Consider the following 22897-nt stretch of genomic DNA (forward strand, 5'->3'; position numbering starts at 1 on the left):
CTGTCATTCCACTGAGACTCTGTGATTCTGTATTTATTTAGCTCTATAACAATGTAATTGCCTGCTTACCTGCTCTTCTCCTGCATTATACATCACACAACTTGAGGACAAGAAACGTGCATTGCTCAAAGCTGATTTTTAATGTTTATTCTTCATAACTGTATAATGAATATTTGAATGTTCAATTAAAGACTTTTTATCAAGTATTAGGTACCTTACTTGAATGTTTGTTGAATCTACTAATAGCCAAAGCAATTACTCCTAGTTACACAATAAATGACATTTTATCCTGATACTCAAGGCTCTATGTGATCTTGTTCTAACCTCTTTATGCACTTATCTCCCACAACAAACTCTCTGATACAAACTCTATTTTAGTCAAAATAGTTTATATATTATATCAGTCAGCTTTCAAACAAATATCGGTGGTTTACCATCACTGATATTTATTTCTTACCTACACAGCATCCACTGTGAATTCCCTGCAGTTCTACTCTGCATTATCTTTATTCCAGGAAGGAGGCTGAAGAAGCAGCCTCTATTGGAACAGGCTGTTCATGTGACCCAAGGTAAAAAAGGTGAGATAAGCCATAGCTCTTTATTGCTTCTGCTTGGAAGTGGAACATATCACTGCACTCCCACTTCATTGGTCAAGGCAAATCTTACATGACCAATCTGATGTCATGAGGTAGACAGTGTGAGACAGTAAGAAATTGGAAACAATAATAGAATCTGCCATCCTCATTATCCTTGAAATGCATTATGCTCTCTCTCTTCTCTTATAGTTTTGTGTTTTGAAATCCTAATTCTTTAAAACCTACCTCTAATTTGCTCATCTTCTTTCTAGGAAGCCTCTTCTTTTCATCTAACCTCTGAACTCTCTTTCACTTAACACAAACTATTTTCTATTTTTATTTATGTATATTGTGCGGTTAAATACTAGGCCTAAAATTTACAGCTCATCCAGTTATTATACAATGAGAGGTATCAATAGAGAAAAGAATCTGTGAATTGCTTGGCAAAAAAAAAGGGACAATGTATGAGAAATGGGAAGTTCAGGTAGGGATGGAAATAAGAAAGAGAATTTATAAAAATAGCAAAAAATGGAAATAAACTATCTTTCTAGAATTTGGCGATATTTAATTCAAAGGAACAGAGAGTATTAAATTAAGTAAGCCAGTTTAAATGCTTACAATATATCTTAGAGTTATCTTAATTATAGAATATAAATTAACTCCAGGTGATTAAATATTAAGCCTTAGGAAGAAGCCATGTATCTCTGTACTAATTACATATTCATTCATTATATAATGATGAACAATAATCAGAGATTAGGCCTTTGATATTTCAGGAAAAGTGTTGTTGTTAGGTTTATATTCACACAACAAATAAACAAAATAATGTCTTATGTTCATTACTGTCTTTATGTAGTGAGGTTATTATTAACCTTTTTCAAACATCCCCAATAGTTGAAGTTGAAGAGGTTAGAAAAATCTGGGAGGACTCATTCCATGATTTTCATACTTTTTTCCCTATTGATCTGCAGCTGATAATTCTGCACTATGTGTTTGGTGTGTATTATACCATTTTGTGTGATGGTGGAAAGTCATATGTTAGAATTATATTTTGTTTTCTCACTTCTTACTTTTATTTCTACATCTTCAGTCTCACTTTTTTTTTTCTTTTTCCATAGACAAACATGTTCTAGGGCCTAAATCTAAGTGCATTTTGCCAAACTAATCATTGCTGTCTCATGCCTGTTTTATTCTATCATGAAATCCTTCCCCGACTTCCCAACATGATTGTTCTTCAGCCCATGTGTCACCTCTCTCAAAAGCATTTAAATGAAAAGCCTCATTCCTATGCTCCTGAAGCTCATTGTACATTACTTTACCCAAGGCTTTATTATTTTTCATAGTCCCCATGAAATTAAGAACTTCTTAAGAGCAGGCTAGCTTGTTCATATAGATACCATTCCTCTTCTTTGAATTGACAGGTTGTAGATGACAAATATTTTCAAAAAAAATTTTTATCTGAATCTATTTCCATTATGCATTCACATATCATTCTTACTCCAACTACACAATCAGATAAAGAAATTAAGAAAGCCATTTAGTATTTTCAGTGACACCTTTTCCTTTTTAGATGAAAATTAAATGAGCAATTATATCTACAGTTATTTATTCCTGAATTTTGTCCTTATGTTATTGTTCTATTGCTTTCTTTATTTCATTTCACATCATCTATAATGCTTTAAGGAAATCGATTTCTAGTTCAGTTTGAAAATAAGTATTGTACATATATCTTCTATGTTTTATGGAATTAAATACAATAATTTTATTTTTCAAGAATCTACTTCAGTGTTACTCAAGCTTTTTTTCGTTATAACACATTTAAAGAGGTTTTAGATTTTTTCTTCCTAATTACATCTCCATAAAATTGTATTACCATAGATATATTGTATATCTGTTTATGTACACATGTTTATCCCGTATACATTAAAAGGTAAGTTTTTTTTTTGTTTTTTTTTTGTTTTTTTGCCTCTCAAGAACCATTTCCTTCCATTTTGGGAGTGATATGTCCCTGTTGAAAATGAATGCTTTAGTCAAAAGAAAGCCTTCTTAGTATAACATAAACATTTTAATGAAAACAGTTTCTTCTATTATAAGCATTACAATGGCATCATTTCCTAAAATATTTGCCCCCATTAGCATGTTGGGTAACTCTTTTAGGGCAACTTTGGAGTTGCACTCAATAGTCATTCTTTTTTAAGTAATTAAGAGAAAAATACCATCACCATGAATTGCATTTTATGCAATAATCTGCTTAGCTCAGGCTTTTTATTTTTTGAGCTCTCCTTGTCTGTCAAGTTCTTACACAAAGTATTATTCTATTTTTTATTTTTAAAAGTATTTTAAAGTTTCTCCTGTGCTGATTGACGATGTAATATTTTGCTTATCAGATGTCTTTATGATCCTTGCTACAAATCTCAAATTTTAATGTAATTTTTACCTGGTATTCTTTAGAATTAAATATAAAAATACCTATGGATTTTGCTAAAGAGCCAAGAATAATCTATGCACTAAGTATTGTTCTTCTATCTGTCACAGAGCTTTTTGTTGTATCACGTTCTCTCATAAAAGATTTGCTTGTATTAGTGCTAGAAGAAAATGATAACTGCAAACTGAAAAACTCTGACAGATTAGATTCTCTGTGGAATTCTTCATAATTGCATTTTCTGCAGGATATTCAAGTATTAGATTATCAAATGCATATCTAAGGCAAAAAAAGATGCCTTTAGCCCATATAATATTCACTTAATTAGGAGAACAAATCTCCTAATTCCCAAATACTATGTATAATGCCTTTTACTGGATATAAGTACACATTGTTTCTAAGTAACAACCATAAAATGAACAAGGCTTTCTCCATTTTCTATACATTGTTATAATCTTATTATATTCACCTACTCTGATAATGTCACTAAAGTATAGCAAGAGCTAGATTCTGATCCCTTGGGTTTATTCGATTATTTGTAATTCCTTAAGCCAGGTCAAAAATTTAGCAGTTTTTAGTTTTGTTCCATTCCCCTAATCTGAGATTTCCCTAATCTTAGCCAAATTGGTTGAGAAATGTTATGTTTTACATGCATTCCTTTATAAACAATGCACTTAAGTAACTGAAGATTACATTATCAACTGTCTTGTCTAACATATTCATTTGATTTAGGAGAATAAAATTAATTGGAATGAATAATTTATCTCTGTGTATTCACTTCCTAAGACTGAATTTATATGCAGAGGAAAGAGTTAATATGTACAAAACATAAAACTGCCTTTTCAATCAGAAACATTAGTTTCAAATTTTTCTGTGCTCTTCTTTTTTCCAGCTGCCTTCCTTCCATTATGCTTTCAGAGGAACTACATCCCTATGTGCCACTGATTATATAAACAGTTGGTAACTATTTTAGAATGATTACATGCAACAGGCCTAGTGCAAAGGTGATGTCTGGTTCTTTTAATTTTGGTGTAAAATGATATTGCTGCTCATCTTAATATTAGAAATACATGTAGATGTTTAAAAGTTACGGATTTTATAAAAGACTCAGATATTTTATCAACTCTCTTAATTTTTTTGTCATTGTTAAATGAAAGAAAATAAACCCAATTAGAGGTTAAAAGAAGTGAAGAAAAACTTCTTTTGGACATACATTCATTTATTGTTAACATAGTCTCAAGAAGAAGAATATTTTAATATCAATAGTTCAAGCAAAAATTTTCCTTGAGAATATGGGATTTATTTTATGGAATTATGTTGATGGTTAGAAAGAATGTTGTCAATATAATTAAGTGATGAAAGAATTGGAGTCTGGTATGAAAAGATTAGAAAAAATAAAGTGCATTATTCCGAGAAACCAAAACTATAATCTGTCCACCAAGTATCTTTGCAAATAATAAAAGAGAACGTTATTGGTTTATTTCCAACTTAAAGTATGAAGAATCTAAATGTTGACTGAAGCTACAGTCTTGCATGGTAAGTTTGAACCACTTTGATTGGTTTGCCCAGAGGAAGCATTATTCTTGATACTTCTTAAACACTGATCGCTTTTGACAGAAATCTATCTGTGCAGACACAGATGAGTATGATACTGAGGCATCATGAAACCATTAGAGAAGGCTGTTGGCTCAGAGGAGCTCCTCATAAAAACATTCCAATAGAAGGAGTAAGGCAGTGAAAAAGAGACTGTCTTTGCTATAAATCCACATCATACCCATAGAGAATATCTCTAGTCTTGGGCTTTGGAATCTCAATGAACTAATTCTTCTGAGATATCATAAACTAGTGAGAAAACAAACCAAGGAAAGAGTGCCTGTTTTTATTTATCTATTTATTTTTTAGCCTGAACCTAGATTTTTTAAAAAGCCTCCCATTTTTGATTCTTGCATGACTTGAGGAAAAACACTGTAAAATATTAGGGTCTTTGTTTGCAAGTTGTCTTCTCTATAAGACACATGATGAAATAAAAATTAGTTGCACGTAGTTTATCGAAGTGTACTTTTGGAGTCAATGCATGTGGGAAGGAGAAGAAGAAAGCGAAATTGGATTGACAGAAAGCTAACTACTATGCAGAGCCAACAACAGCCTTGGCCAACTCTGGAAGGAGTCTGGAATTAGAATTGCATATTATAGTTATTGTGAATTGGACCAAATGGCTAGGCTTTTACACTTGGGCATCAGTCAGAATGTGGGTTGCACTGAGAAGGGTGTGACCTTGGGCAAGGTGGTTCTGTGTAACTAAAGTAATCCCTGAAGCAGCTAACAGTTGAGTGATGTCTGCCTATATCACTCTCAGAAGCTGGAACAATAAGTCTATTCTTGAACAGGGATCTGGGTGGTACCTCTCAGTCTCCAGTACAAGCTTATATTTGCATTGTCTTTTCATTAGATTATAAACTTTTTTTGACAGAAAATAATGAATCCCATATACATATATATGCATACCTAAAATCATTACAACATTATTTATTGTTTTCCAATGCAATAATCATCAACTACAGAGCTACACTATGGTCTTAAAGTTACAAAAATCTAGGGTTTTATTGTTTTGACTCAAACTAATAATGTTCTGTTTCTACCCCTACACTCAGAGATGTGGCTCGTATTTTCTTTTTGAATGCAATTCTCATGTAAGAGCAAAGGTCCTAGATGTGATGAACTTTCATTTTACTACCTTTTAGTTCTCACAAATATGCAGCAAGATAGTTAATATTGTCCACATTTTATAGATAAGAATATTGCAGAAAAACTCAGAAACTTGTTCAGATTCCTATAGTTAGCAAATAAAAGAACTTGGATTCGAATTTATGGCACTGAAATGCCATTGTTTTGTGATCTTTGTTTAGGGTTGGGGGGTTGTTATAATTGGTGTAGCATTATAAATTATTCTAAATGCATAATAGATTGGAGCCCAGAGATAAGCAGTAAGACATGAAAACAATTCAGAATTTATTTTTAAATAGTTCAGTTATTTTAATTATGGAAATTAAGAGCCATATCACAAAAATCTGTGCTTTGAAGATTATTATTATGTAGCAATTCAAAATTTAATTAGAAAAATAAAAACCTAAGTTACAAAAAATTTCACTGGTTCCCCTTATATTATTCCTTGGTCTGCTGCAAGCTAGTCTAAAGTGATACCAGTGGGGAAAATACTTCAGTGAAGTCAATGGAAGTCATAGCATGGAATCCAGGAAATACAATATGCAATATGTCCAGAGTTATGCATTTCACTGATTGCTTTTAGACACAGAGGTAATCATTTCAAAATAAACCTATAAACCATTCACTATCTAGTCATGTCTTCAATCTCCTGCTACTAAAATTAGGAGAATCTCCATCAATGGAATCAATTCCCTCTTACATTCCCAGGGCTATGTTCTTGGGACTATGTTGGCTCTCTTTCCAGCATCTTCCATATCCTTTTTTACTTAATCTATTTCCATCAGCCTTTAGACCTGCTGAAGAAATTATCACCACAAAAAAAAAAGAGAGAGAGAGAGAGAGATAATAATCACTTCCTACTATGTCTGTCGTCTTGCTATAATCCCTTCGCATGCCAATTCAGATGAAATAAAAAGATCAACATATATTATCTCCATTGCTGCACTCATTCCTCAGTGAGTTGTTTTTATTTATTTATTTATTTATTTATTTATTTATTTATTGTCATGTTAAACTTTTTAAATCTGTCTTCGTCTTTGCATCTTCTTCTACTGAAGCAGTCTTCACAGTTATCTACCTATTCTTCAGTTCTCAGTTTACATAGCTATTCCTCACAGGGGGCTCTCCCAGGCCTCTCAATATATAGGAGGATCCTTGTTAAACAAGTTAAGAGTATTCTCTATTCTCCCTCACATTGTTCATGACAATTTTTACTTTTGTATCTAATGGTGTGTTTATTTATTGAATATGTGACACTTCATTAGTCTGTGAGATCCACAAGAGCAGAAACGTTTCTGCTTGTTACAACATTGTGATTGAGTTCAGTGCTCCACACATAATAGGTGCTTTATAAATATTAATTCAAGAAAAGACAAATGAAAGATAAAAAGAATCATAACCATACAACTAAAGTAGAAAATACATTGATGTAATTTACATTAATAAGAGAAAAATATTGACAAAATGCTGCCATTTTCTCCTTTATAAGTGAGAGAGAATCTAAATCTTCAAAGGGAGGCAGAGCAAGGTATTATTTAGTCTACAAGCAGAAACACTTGTAGATGTCAACTTTGTGTTGGTTAAAAAACAATATTCTGATCATGATACTCTTGCAATAAAAATTATCTTAGCATAGGGCAGTTAAAAGAATATCAGAATTTTGGCCTAAAAAATTTACTTTTTTATTCCCAGTTCTTTTACTTATTAGCTATGTTATAGTTACCACTCATTTATTCTATCAAAGATGCCTTGCCAATAAAATGGAAAAATAATTTAGGTCTTAAAGTGCTCTATAAACACGTGCTACAAATCACTGTTTCTAATTAACCTGCAAATTTTGAAAAAGCAACCCTTAACCTAATTGATGGGGGTTTAAGTTGTTACATTGTTTCATGTTCTTAATATCAGAACTGTTACTTTAATCATTCATTTTACCAGCATGTATTAAACATGTAATATTTGCCAGATACTATGCTTGGTGGGAGATATGAAGAGGCATAATATATATTCCTTAATACTAGCTACTTAATTGCTCTTAAAGATGTCATAATTACTTATTTAAAAAGAAACAAAATTAAAATGCAAAGAATTATGTCAAATCTTTGCTATACTCAGTTACTAAATGTATTCTGTGAATAAAGTTGGATGTTGAGTGCAGATGCAAATGAAGTGCTACATGTCAATTAGAAACAATTATGTATATGTGTGTGTGTATATATATGTGTATATATATGTATATATATATGTATATATATGTACACATAGTAACTGATATTTGTTTAGTCCCTTCTAATTTAAAAGCTGCTTTTACTTACATTTAATCATCATATCATTATGATCATCCTTATTTTACTGATGAGAAACCTGATGTTATAAGAACTTAAATAAATTGATGAATCTATAAAACTAGTAAATAGCAGAACTAAAACTCCAATTTAGAATTTTTCCACTCTAAAACTTTTGCTTTTTCTACCTTTTTTTTGCTCTCTCTATTATAATGATATATACAAATCTTCATGATAATATACTATGGAATGTACCATAAATCTTAAATCTTATCCTTTAAGCCAATCTGCTCAGATTACCTAAAATTAACCGTTGAAAACTGATAAAAACATAAAAAATAATTATAAACTAATAATTAATGAATTATTAGTTTCTCAACTAAGAATTATTATTACTCAATTAATAATTAATTAATATTGTCTCATATATTAAGGATAATTAATTTTCTTTTGTCCCAAAAGAAAACTACAGCATCTTAAGTAAACCAAAATATTCTTATTTTCCTTGTCATAATTGATTTTATGTAAGTAGATATTTTATAAAAGCATGGCCTGTCAGAGTATACTACAAGGTTCAGAGAGATGATGGAAAACATGACCTTTAGACTAATAGTCACATTTCAAATATGAATTTTGAATTTTATATAAAATTGTCAATAATCCACATACAGTTTGTACATTTGTCCAATTATAATGGCAGGTTTCATAAAAGCTGAATGAATCAATATATGAAGATTTGGATGCAATGACTTGCTCTAAAACTTAAGCAATATTCTGTCATTTTAGGTAACTTTTAACTAGGCCTTTTTGGAACTTCATATAAATAGAAACATGCAAGAAACTTATTTAAAGAAGCCTTGAAGTAGAGCTGCATACTTAATACTAAATACTATTTGAAATTAGAAAGCCTATCTTGAATATATAGAAAGTAGGAAAAAAGATAAAGAATAAAGACACAAGAAATCCTTTTGCCTTTCAGGAAAGCATGTTAACAACAAAGATCATTTCTCAATGGAGCACTTTTCTAGAACATTTTGTGTAGACATGAAACCAATGTTATTTTTTTCATCAAATAACATCAAATGAACAAATATAAATAAAAATATATTTATATAATCATTTAATGCTGAGATAAATTAAATTAGTTTCTACTTTGTACATACCAGTCTCAGCACTTTTTGCATTGCATTATGTATATTTATTTGCATTTGTACCTCTGTTATCTAATGCAAATTCTAAAACAGTAGAGAATGTACCTTGTTCACATTAATGTCTTGGAGTGGAACTGAGTTTCCATCTCAGTAAATATTAACTGAAATTTCTGAATAGTGTTATTTCGTCCCCCTCTTATATTAAAAAATATATCAATGCATAAAAATACAAAAGATTATGTTCAAATTTTATTTGACTCAGTCATACATGCTTTCATTCATTCATTCATTCACAAATTTATTGTCAAATGTGTACAGGAGAGCATATTAGGTGTCGGGGCTGTAAAGAAGGGCAAGAGCACAGTGCTCTTTTATCTAATGTCACTTGAACTATAGGAAAAAGTAGATATTAAACCATAATTGCCTTTTAAAATTACTGGAGCAATAACCTGCAGTAATAAAGTAAAGATGTATTACACAATTACAACATGTAGTGGGGCTTCTAACCAGCCCTCCTGAAAATTACATTCTAATATGCAAAATAAAGATTTTTTTAAAAGTCACTCAAATAAATAATTTTGAATTTTAATGTGTATTATGAAAAAAGTACAGGGAAGTATGATAGCATATAAATAGAGACATTTAATACAATACAATTTTGTGGGAGGTTTTCTCAGTTACCCAATTTGTTGGCTTATAATTTCCATAATAGTCTCTTATGACCCTTTATATTTCTGTGGCTTCAATTATAATGTCTTCTCTTGTTCTAGTTCCTTCAAATGTAAAGTTATCTTGCATATTTGAGGTTTTTCTTGTTTAATGTAGACATTTATTGCTATAAACTTCCCTCTTGGTACTGTTTTTATTACATCTCAGATGTTTTGATATATTGTGTTTTTGTTTTCATTTGTCTTGAGTTACTTTCTAATTTATTTTTGATGTCTTCTTAGAGTCATTGGTTGTTCAAGACTATATTGTTTAATTTCCACATATTAGTAATTTTTCATTTTTGTTTCTTTTATTGATTTCTAGTTTTATCCCATTGTAATTGAAAAAGGTACTTGGTATAATTGCAATTTTCTTAAATTTATTAAGACTTGTTTTATGACCTAAAATGTTATTCATCCTCAACAATATTCCATGTGCACTCAAGAAGTACGTATATTTAGCTATATATGTAGGTATAGATGTGTAGGTATAGATGTGTAGGTATATACACATCTATACCTACATATATATTCTGTTTATATCTATCAGGATCAGCTGGACTTTAGTGTTGTCCAAGTCCACTCATTAATTTTCTGTCTAGATGTTCTACCTATGATTAAAAGTGGAGCACTGAAGTCTATTTTTACTTTGTTGTCTAAATCTCACTTCAGATCTTTCAATGTTTGTTTATACATTTAGGTGCTTTTGATACTGTATGCATATAAATTTATAATTATTATACCTTCCTAATGAGTTGATCATTTTAACATTATATAATGACTTCTCCGTCTCTTTGTCTCTTGTGGATGAAACATTGATGAAAAAGAAAATATTGACAAAACAAATGAGCATTTATAAAAAATAAAGAAGACATATAAATAGAAAGAATTCATGTTCATAAATTGACAAAATTAATATTGTTAAAATGCCCATACTGCCCAAATTGATTAGAAATTCAATAAGATCTCTATCAAAATACCAATGACATTTTTTTTTTTACAGAAATAGAAAATAATCCTAAAATTCATATGGAATCACAAAAGGCACTGAATAGGCAAAGAAATCTTGAGAAAAAAGGACATAACTGGATGCATCACACTTCCTGATTTCAAAATAAATTACAAAGCTACAGTAATTATAATAGTATGATATGGCATAAAAACAGACAAATAGACCCAATGTAAAGAACAGAAATCCCATAAATAAATCCACACCTGTACAGGTAAACACTCTTCAACAAGAATATTCAAGAATACATAAAAGGGAAAGGATAATGTTTTCAACAAATGGTACTGGGAAAACTGGATAGCCACATTAAGAAAAAACAAAATTGGTCCCTAATGTTACACTATAGATACACTATAGACAGAGATCAATTCAAAATGTATTAATGACTTATAAAGACCTGAAACTGTGCTAATTCTAGAAGAAAAAGTTTTCTTGCTAAAAAAGTATGTATTTATATAGAAGAAAATGAAAGTGAATTTGTATGTCATATTGTAGAGAAAAATTAATTTCAGATAATAGACCTAATACAGATAACAAAAGAAAAAATTTCTTAAAATAATGTAAGAGAATATCTTCACAATCTGAGAATAAAAACTAATAACTGAAAATGCTGGATAAAGTTGGTAACCTTAAAATTAAAAACTCTACATATCAGAAGACACCTTTAACAAAGTGACATGCAAGCTGGTGAAGATGTCTGAAATACATGTAACAGGAAGGAAGTCATATCTTAAATATATAAAAAACTCCCACAGATAAAAAAGAACATTCAAGAAGAAAAATTAATAGCAACTCAATAGAAAAATGGATAAGAGATAAATAGGCATTTTGGGAAGAAAAAATGAAGCAGCTATTAAATATATGAAAAGATGTTCAATCTCATTAGAGAAATGCTGATCAAGACCACAATGAGATATCACTAAAACCATGCCAGATTGGTCCAAATTAGAAAGACTGATACATCAAGAATGCAGATGGGCATCATTACTAACTCTCGAAATTCTTGGCACAGTCACTATAAAAACAATTTGTCATTTTCAATAAAATTAAATATACTCACACTCACAACATAGAGAAACTCAGACACATGTGTACCAGGGGAAATTACATAAAAGTATTCACAACAGCATTAATTACAATAGTCTCAACTGGAAACCACTAAAATATTTATCAATAATAGAATGTGAAAATGAATTATGACCTAGCCACATACAGCAAATAAAATATATAAACAGCCAGAAACCTAGCTGAATCTTAAAAAGATAAAGATGAATAAAAGATGGAAGATACTAAAGCATACATAGTCTACAATTCTGTTTATATGCATTAAAAAAGACAAAACTAAACTATATTATTTATGGATGCATTTTTAGTTGGTAAATGTACAATAGAAAGCAAGAAATTATTATAGTGGTTAATTGTAGGTGAAGGAAAGTAGTTGCAACTAGAAAGAAGTATGCAAGGGACTTTCCTGGTGATGCATTATATACCCAGGTTGTACTTACATTTTGGTTTATAATAATTCATTAAATTGTGCATTGATATTCCAATTACCTTCTATATATTACACATTTTTCTTAAAGTTTAAAAGACAAGATGTGGACTTAATAAAAGACTTCAGAGTTAGTGGGAATCCTTTCTGTAAAACCTTTATTTGATTGCCAAACTTCTTCCTCAGTTAGGCAGTAATGTCAGTGTAATTGTAGTGAGCTATACAACATTTGTAGAGAATAGCCGAATCCAACTTAAGTGAATAAGCCATGAATTCTCATCAGACTTAAAACAGAGGTGCAATTTGCATAAAGTTGTATCTCATAAATAAGTAATGTAGCATTAAAAGTTACAACTAGATGAACAGAGCACAGATTTGTAAGGCAAAAAAGTTGGTATTTCTTCTTATATAAATATTAAAATAATTTAAATAGAGTATGTATTTTAAATAGGTGAATGAAAAACCCAATTCTAAATATATAATCAGACAGGCTGGTAATGTGTCTGTTACAGTTTTCCTCCATGTAATCTTATACCTGGGAACATCTTTCATTATTATTTCTCTGTCTCCCAGGTGGTAAATATTTTGCTCTATACCAACGTAAATTTCAGTTGTTCCTTGCATTACCACTGCTTTTTAAATCAACTCTATGTCTACTATTCCACAAGCAAAAATTCTAAAAGTAGATATCTAATATTAAAACTTTTTCTCTATTTATCAAGAAAACTTATGTATTTGTATGTGAGTAAGGTATACTAAAATGTATGTTTTAATGTTGACATTTATTATATCTCTTGTCTTTCTATAATGTTTATAAATCTTTGGTGTAGGAATTTACTTTTTGATAATTTTAATACATTAGCTCTAATTTAATTTATCATCTTCTAAAGGCCAAATATTGGGTTGAGTAGTGAAGTTTCTAAGATCAATATGACACAGTCTCTGATTTTAAGAAATTTGGATAAATAGGTAAATTTAATGTCCTTTAGTAAGTACTATCAAAAAGTTGTGCATAGTATAATATAGGGCCATGAGTAGGGGAAAATAAGCACATAGGAAAATTCAGAAAAGTTGTTTTAGAAGAGATTATGTATGACTAGAATTTTCAGGGATGAGTTATCTAAACTAAGAAGGAAGAAAGAAGAAATGAGCAGAGTCAAAGAGACATGGGAAGGTTCTGAGAAAATATGTTAGTAATTATAAGCAGATTATTATTACAAAAGATAAAGTTGTAAAAGTAGTAGCTGGAGGTGAGCCTTATTTGTTGCATTGTGGAATACCTCCTGTAGTTGAACTGTGTTTGTAAAAGGGTGTAATAGTTCAGGTGAGAAATAATGAGAGTCTGACTATGGTTATTTGGAGAAAGGAGATAATTTGAGAACAAAGTGTAACGTAAAATTATCTAGTTAAAGAAAATATCATTTTTATGTAAAAATGATTAAATTTTATCCATTAATCATTCTTTTTATTTACACCATCTTTACTCTACTGGACACTGCGGTTTATTCATGATTTTAAAAGTTCTTGAAGAGTTTAAAACTAAATCACTACCACATCATCGTAACTGAGATTTAGCATGCAGATCTCACACTGGAAATACATTTGTGTTTCAGGTTAAATAAATTCAGTCTCCTTCATTTTAGAACTGAAAGAACATTCTGTTGACTCAGGGCTCTATTTTTGTTACGTAGAGATAAAAGAAGTCAGTTCAGCATAAGAATTTCTACAAGGTATTAATTGGAAGTTTGCTGGGAAGTAGTTCACTCTCTCTATATACAATGCTTAGAACTTGTTTAAACTTAACAAGTGCTACTATTGCCAAGCATGCCTTCTCTGATGCAGGCATCTGTGCAGGCATTGATACCTAGGGCTGCTGTGAAAAACAGAGATGAACAATTTAAGAATTCAGGTCCCTAAGAAATACCTCAATAAGATGCTACCGTGAAGGCTTTGATATGAGCTCCAAGGCTTCCTCCGTCCACTTCTCACTCCTAAACCTCCACTCACCCAAAATATGCACACATAGGGATGCATTAAAGCACCTACTGTGGCAAAAGTGCCAAAATAAAAACATCACATCATTCTCCTTCATGCTGAATTCTGTTAGTCAAGTACAAAGAAGTTCTCTTTGTGACCCTGTATCCAAAACAGTGTTTACTGAAATAGGTCTTCCTTTATCTTCTCCTCACTCCCCAACCCAGACTCAAGATCAAACCCATCAGACATTTGTTGAGAAACAAATAAAAATGACAGACATTATATTGAACTAAGCGTCATGATTCCCCACTTCTGAAGACTTAGGGTTCATAATGGGACCAAATTCATCTGCCTCTTAGGTATTAGAATGAATTATTTATTCATAGCAGGTCCTTCAGTGTTAGGAATAAATAAAATTTGTGAGACACATCCAAGCAATTACCAAACTTGTTTAAAATGACAATCTCAACAATGTACCCAGCTTTACCTGTTTACCTGTTTACCTTATTTAACAATAATAAGTAAATTAATATATACTTAAACTTTAAAAATATCTTCTCTACTGCATAATCTCTCCCTCCCTCCCTGTCTCTCCCTCCCCCACGTTCCCTTCCTCTCTCTTTCACTTCCTGCTGGCTATCTAAACACTCAGAGACCTGGGATCAACATAGAGCTCTGCAGTAGCTGGTACGAGGTCTCTTATATCCGAGACCTACTCTAAAGATGAGCTATTACCATGCTTGTGGTTCAGTCAGAAATATGCATACAGACCCTGTAGATTCCATCTCCTGTGAAATACTGTGAAGAGTAATAAACAAAATATTACACTGACAAGTAAAAGTCTTTGTATCAGTGGCTATTTCATTAGGCCTTCCTGGCCTTCCACATCTGAACTCAACATGTTTTAAATCAATTTTCCAGAACTCCTCTAAACAAATATTCCATTATTGTCAGACTATTGACTTGTTCTCATGTTGCCTCTTCAGCTCAATTCTGTCTTGTATCACATCCTTCTGACTGCTTTATTTCTTTTTGTTTTCAATTGGTAATCTCACTAATTTGTTAAGGTTCTGCAAATGATTTATTTTTCCATGAACCCTGACACCTTAGTTCTTTGTGATGTTTCTCATTCCTTTCAGTAAATAATTGGTATGACACATTTGATACTCACAAAGACACAGAATCTATTTTTACTGTGTTTGTTAGTTTTTATTCTTCATACTTATTTTTTCTCCCCAATTATACTGTTACTGTAAGTGCTTTGACAATATGGAGAGCATTCTCAAATTAAAGCGTGGTACACTATAATTGTGTATAGCAAATTCAATGTTAAAAATTACTGGCTGGTAGTTTATTTTTTAATATGCTAATAAAACTATTTTGCCCTGTATAACCTATAAATATTGCTTTATGGGCATTCTTTATTTAATAAAGTTTGATATTATAATGCTACCTTAATAAATAAAAAAGAATCTTTAGCATTTGAATCCAAATATTGGATTATTCATACCAATACATCATTGGAAAACTCAGAGTCAGTAACTCAAATTCACTAAAATAATTAACCATACATATCTTAGTTTTAAGTATATCTTAATAGTTTTGGTGATGATTAAAATTAAATTTTATAAGTAGAGCATGAGTCATTTAATGAAATTAATGTATCATACAATTACCATTAGGCAGCAACAGGAGAGCATTATGATGTATCAAAATTCCATCCTATGAACATTACAGCTTCTCTGGAACAGAATCAGTTGGATGCACCTGCTTTAGATGTCTTCCTCTTTGTACTTTCAAGCTCGTTTAGTTTTTAAGAAAATATGTTATTGCCTAAAGACCAGGACGATTACTGCTTATATCAAATTATAAGTTCTAAGATCTATATTTTAATTTTTAATATTGAAATAAGTTAAATAGACCATTTATCATCAAACTTAAGAACTAGAAAAAAAGAAAAAAACTTAATGCTATCATTCATTCAAATACAAAGAACCACTAGGAAAAGTGGCAAAATAAAAGAAAAATAAAATTACATAAAAATTCATCATGATGCTAATGTCTACTTATGTGTTATTCTTTGTATATTTCATGTGGGCTTTATCTCTCTGATCCTCAGTAAATTAAGAGAAACTGGAAAGATAATTTTCCTAAATGATTTCAATACCTGTTGATTTTATATGAATAGCTGATAGATATAACTAAATGAATTTTTCAGTTTTCATCAATGTAGCATCCTGGAGTGACAACTGTAATATAATTTAATTATATTATGATTAGATGATTATATTAGTTCAAGCCTCATATGTCTGGGCTATTATAAGTGCCTTCTAATTCAGCCTTCTGGATTTAGAATCTCCCATTTCAGAGTGTCACAGCAATCAAGAGACATGTTTGTTGCAAGAACTGTGCCTCAGATACAAGAAACAACATTTCATGGATGAGCTAAATGGGCATTCAAGAGCAAGGTTCCTGGCTTAGGGTTCAAGGCAGCAGAGTTGAAAGGTCTTGAGCTCACCTCCTCTCATTGACACAAAAACTACAACTACATATAGAACGGCTATCAGAGAACAACCTGAAGACTAGCAGAACAGAACAGTTTTCTACAACTAAAGATATAAAGAAAATCCCATTGGGATGGGTAGGAGGGGCAGAGACTTAATCTAGTCAGAACTCACTCTACCCACCACTCTCAGCAGGAGGGATATCACAAACTTGGAGGTACACCAGGAAGAGAAGCCCCATAAGGCTTTGAAAACTATCAGGGCTTATGTCTAGAAGAGCCAAACAGCTATAGGAAACCAATGTTGCAATCTTTCCAAGTCACAGCTCAGAGGCAGCAGTTTGAAAAGCACCTGGGTTACAGGTGAAAGTGATATATTGACTAATTTTAGGATGTGTGCTGGAGGGGCAGAGATCTGTTGGAACTTTCTCCAGGGACAGAAGTGCTGGTAGGTGCCATTTTTCCCCCTTTTCAATTCTCCTTCCAACTATTTGGTCTGACACCAGCAGCCACCATTTCTGACTCACTTCATTAAACTTGCTAACATTCTTTACTCCATGGTAGCATTTTTCTGAGGACCCACCCTGGCTGTCACCTCTCCAAAGTACCTCCTGCCCTGCCATATCTGGCGAATAGCCTCAGTTGACATGAAGGTACAGCAGTGTGTCTGCAACAGTTGAGGCTGAACCTCATAGCTAAACCACATCAGAGGCCTATCCTGCACACCACTGTGCCAGCAGCAGTGGCAGTCAAATCCACCAGCCAGCTGCACTGGGAGGGCTGCCGTGCTCACCAGAATACTTACAACAGTTGTGGCCAGGCCTCACACCCAGCCTGGCTAGGGACCAGTCTCACCTGCCAGTGTGTCCATAACATTTATAGCCCAGTCACAACAGGAGGCCACACTAGCCCACACAAGGAACACAGCCAGAGCACCTGGTTCTGGTGACCAGGGGAAATTGCATCATTGCCCTGCCCCCCCCCGCCAGATACCTATATAAGGCTACTGTTTCAAGACCAGGAGATGTAGCTAATCTAACTAATATATAGAAACATACAGGCAAAATTAGGAGAGAAAAGAATAGGTTCCAAACAACAAAACAAGACAAAATCCCAGAAAGAGAACTAAACCAAGTGGAAGTAAGCTATCTACTTACTTCCAGAGTTCAAAGCAATAGTCACAAAGATGCTCATCAAATGCTACGGAACAGTGGGTTAACTCAGTGAAAACATCAACAAAGAGATAAATAATGTAAAAAAGAACGAAGTAGAACTGGAGAATGTAACAACTGAAATAAAAAATACACTAGAGGAAATCAACAATTCAGATGATGCAGAAGAATGGAACAGTGATTAGGAATATCAAATAGTGGAAATCATGCAACTGAGAAAACAAAATGAAAAAAGAATTAAAAAGAATAAGGATAGCATAAGGGACATCTGAGACAACATCAAGCACTGTGTATACCTGTTAGAATAGCTATCATCAGAAAGACAAGAAACGAGTGCTGGTGAGGATGAGGAGAAAAGAGGACCCTTGTGCACTATTGGTGGGATTGTAAATTGATGTAGCCACTATCAAAAACAGTATAGAAGTTCCTCAAAAAATTAAAAATTAAACTATCATAAAATTCAGCAACTCTAGTTCTGGGCATTTATCTTAAGAAAACAAAAAACAACAAAAAAACTAATTCAAAAAAAGATAGAAAGACAGATGCACCCTTATATTCATTGCAGCATTATTTATAATGCATGATATGGAAGCAACCTAGGTGTCCATTGATAGATGAATGGATAAAGAAAATGTAGTGTGTGTGTGTGTGTGTGTGTGTGTGTGTGTAATGGAATATTATTAAGCCATAAAAAAGAATGAAATCTTGACATTTGCAATAACATGGATAGATCAAGAGAATACTATGCTAAGTGAAAAGTCAGACAGAGAAAGACAAATACCATATGATTTCTCATAGATACAGAGAACAAACTGATAAGTAGCCAAAGGTTGGTGGAGGCTGAAATGGGCAAAAAAATTTAAGGGGACTAATCAGGGCAGATTTATGGTTATAACATAAATAACTCACAAGATATAATGTACAGCATGAGTTATACAGTCAATAATATTGCAATAACTTTGTACAGTGACAGATGGTTACCAGACCTTGTGATAATCACTTTGTAAGGTATATAAATGTCAAATCACTTTGTTATACACCTAAAATTAATGTAATGTTGTATCTCAACTATAATTTTTTTAAAAAAGATTTACATTTCAAAAAAATTCCTTTATAATCTACTCGGGAGTAATCTTTATAAAATAAAATTCTGATGACATCACATCTCAAACCTTACAGGGATCTCTCGTTTCTTCCCATGACATAGAGTAATGTTTATGATATGGCACATTTATTTACTTTAATTAGGATGTGTCACATGCTCTTACTTATTTAGGCTTTTATTCATGCAATTACTTTCCCTAAACGGTTTTCAAACCCTCCCAATTTGCTTCTCACCAGTATTCATCCTTCATGAATCAACTTAAGTATTGCCTCTTTTCTATGTTTTCTGCACATGCCCCTTTTAAGGATTTTATCACCTGGTTTGCTTGGTATAACAGAAGCTGTTAGTGCCTTATACTTATCCCTCAGAGCAAGTATTCTCTCTGGCCAACTTCCTATCTATTAGCTTCTGCACTTTGACCGAATGCCCTTATATCAGAATTGCAGAGAGCTGGTTGTTTGTTTGAACAGGAGGCAGGAAGTGATGAAAATGGGCCGCCCTCCACAGCATGGGTGACCCAGAACTCTCAGGATTTAGTGTATGAATCTGTAAGACCCATTAGTTCTCAGGATCAATAATTCTGGAAAATGTGTTTTTGTCATTTTCCAGAATTTGCCCTTGAGTTAAGTTCAGTCCTCCTTATAATAGATGGTTAGTAGCAATCCGTTTACTGGCTGCCATCTCCTCTCTGCATCACTGCTTCAATTCCCTATTAGTATTACTTAAACTCAAAAAATTATTTATACCTGCATCTTTGTATCCAGATTTTTTCTTGTAGAATCCGCAGTAAAACTTTTGACACCAGAGGTATTTTGTGCGTTTCTGGAGGTGAATGGCTTGCTGGCCACATGGTATCAAACCCTCTCACATGTTGCAACAGCACAGTTAACAAGACTCTATCCAGTTGTAAACTTGCATAAGAAAAAGGCATAAGGGTATGTATGCCTGATTCAGTCTCTCCAAGATTTAAAAGAGACAGTGACAATTAAAATAATAACGACTGTGGAGTTGGTAGTTGTTACATCTAGGATCTGAGGGAAAAATAAAATGGAGGGGCTCAAACTAGCCAATCAAAATGTCAGGACATGGTTTGAAAGTCAGAAGGAAGACAGTATTTAAAGAAACCCTCTCTCTGCCAGAGAGAAGATTCGACTGAAAACCATACCCTTTGTCTGAATGTAAGAGTGGCTGAATTATAGAGAAGACATACTTCAAAGCACCAGAAACCTCCTGTTAAAATTCAAGGCATTAACAGGGTAGAAGTAGGATCCTGAAGCCTGAACTCAAGAAACCTGAGTATCTCACTCCTTTCTAGAGAAGGAATCTTCCTTATCTGAAGACCACATAGATGCCTCATCAAGTTAGATACTTCAAAATATGTAGACCATCCTCAAAATCTTCCCTCATGGCTTCTTAAACATTAGCTATATTCAAGAACAAACATGGACCAACTGAGGAAGTACTGTCTCTGCTTTAAAAAACAAAACAAACAAACAAAAAAACCCCAGGTTCTTTCATCAAAAGAACCATAGAAACTGGCTAATATGTCCAGTTAGGAATCAGGAGAACATTTTTAGAAATGAGTGTTGAATGTGCTGGGCATTTAAGGTATATGGTGATGCTAAAGACATGTTTATACACCAAATTAATTTACACCTAAACATTTATATTTTGAGCTATGCATTTCTAAATTCATTCTTAATGGTATAGATAATCACATAGTTCTTTAAAAATATTTTATTATAATTCTAAAACATAAAAATATATATTAAATGAGAATAGAATACTCTCAAATCAATAAATGTGTAGATTACATAATGGTCATAAAATATAAATCAACAAGCTTAATATGCTAAATCCAAATGGACACAATCTGATTTATAAAAATAAAATCTTGAAGACTTCAGCACTGTGATTGAGAATAAATGCACTTTATTAGAATCTTGCCTTAACACCCAAGTGCTTTCACTGACTGCTTTTAGTAATTTTGATGCTCCATCATTTAACACATATACTACTTACCCTTACTTGACCCACAAAGGCATTGGCTTCTTCTTCCACCACAGATAAATTTCTAGGAAGATAGGGATCAAACACTGGAGCATTGTCATTGACATCTGTCACCACCACATTTACTGTGGCAGTTGAGGTCTAAAAGAAAAAAAAAGGGGTTAAAGGAGTTATTTTAATTTTGATGTCAGTGCACTGTGGCATTTGTCTATCTGAAAGCATCTCATTACTATTCTCATTCCTTAGTTTTCCAAAAAAAAAAAAAAAAGGAAGCTTGCAATTTTCAAGCACCTCAAAAAACAGACGGAAAAGGCAAATAATGATATTAGAGGGCAAACATCTTCTTGAAAATGTCAAGTATTTCCAGGAGGCTTATTTTTAGAAAGTGATTTTACCTTTATCTTATTTACATTTTATGAGTGGCAAGCTTTTGTTCACACACACACGTACCCCTTTTCTCTGAAATGTAACAAATCTGTAATTTTTACTGCTTATATTTTTCACCGTTTAAAAATAAAATGAGTGTATTATAAAATAGCACTGTAGGTCAAATGGGTATTTAAGGTAAGCTAATGCTACCAGAAAATACTACATTAGTAATTTTCTAGGTTCACATCTAAGCCACAAATTTGAGGATCAGATAGAACACTAATTAAATGATTACCTTATGATTATACAGTCAAAAGATGTATAAATGATAAGCAGGTAAACCTAACAGTAGTATGTGCTACCTTGTTAAAAGGTAAATCCTGGCCTTTTGCAACCAGAGAATAGTATGGAGGTCAATGACTTTTTTTTTTTTGCACAATCAAGGAACATCTTCATATGTGACTCAAGCTGGAAATCTCTCTCTAATCAAAGCCTGAGTACAGCACTTGCCCTCCATTCAACTCTGTCACAGTGTGGGGCAGATCACAGAAGCCAGAAGCCAAAATTAGAGAAAAAAAGGACCCTAGGCTTGAAAATGAAAGATCTATTATGTTATGATATTAAATAGTGAATAATATAACAACACAAAGCAGGAGAAAAAAGCAGGATGAAATTGCACGAGAGAACTCCCCAACTTTTGTTTTAGAAAATACAGACACAATTTCTCCTAATTTGGAAGTGATGGGAGTGAAGTTAAAATGTTCGGCAGAAAGTGGGAGTGAAACTGAAGAGATTTTGTAGCAGTCATGAGGCTGTGGTGCTGAAAACCATACTTCCCAGAATACCAAGGAGGAGACGACCTGGTAAATATTCCATCCTTTCTGTTAGAACCAATGAAGTTCTACACTCTGTTGAGTAATGGTCTAAACCAGGACTCAGATTAAAACTATGATTGGATTAAGGTGATCTGCCCCTATTTTAACAGACATAAAAGCCAATTCTCTTTTGAGCAATATAACTTTATCTCAAGACTTTATATTTTTTCATATAATGTCAATATTACCATACGTAGCTAGAAATTCTTGGGTATTGATAATGGCTTATTTCTTCGTATGTTGGCTAAATCAATAAGCTTTTTATTTTCTGTGAAAACATACAGCTATTCAGTATTATTTGCACATATTTCTATATTCAAAAGCCCAATAAAATTTATTTAAAGACACATCAAAGACAATGAGAACAGTGCTGTATAGGCAATACCTGAAAACAATCTAAATGCCTGCATATAGTAGATGGTTATATAGATTGTGTTTTATACATACAATGGAATGATATATAATACCGAGACTGAACAAAGTACTGTTACAAGTTATCACTTGGATGAATCTCATGAACA

At 32.4% G+C, this 22897-nt stretch overlaps 1 protein-coding gene across 2 annotated transcripts in view; it reads right to left on the reverse strand.

Moving 5' to 3' along the window:
• The window catches only part of PCDH15 (protocadherin related 15), a 730119-nt gene that overhangs the window by 166638 nt on the left and 540584 nt on the right, over positions 1-22897 (reverse strand). For both annotated transcript variants that reach the window (XM_039871826.1, XM_039871827.1), the window contains exon 18: positions 21145-21273. In XM_039871826.1, coding sequence (XP_039727760.1) covers positions 21145-21273 — 129 coding nt within the window. The remainder of the gene's footprint in view (positions 1-21144; positions 21274-22897) is intronic.

This window comes from Pteropus medius, unplaced genomic scaffold (assembly GCF_902729225.1).
Source record: "Pteropus medius unplaced genomic scaffold, Ma_sr-lr_union100, whole genome shotgun sequence".
In the NCBI taxonomy this organism is placed as follows: Eukaryota; Metazoa; Chordata; class Mammalia; order Chiroptera; family Pteropodidae; genus Pteropus; species Pteropus medius.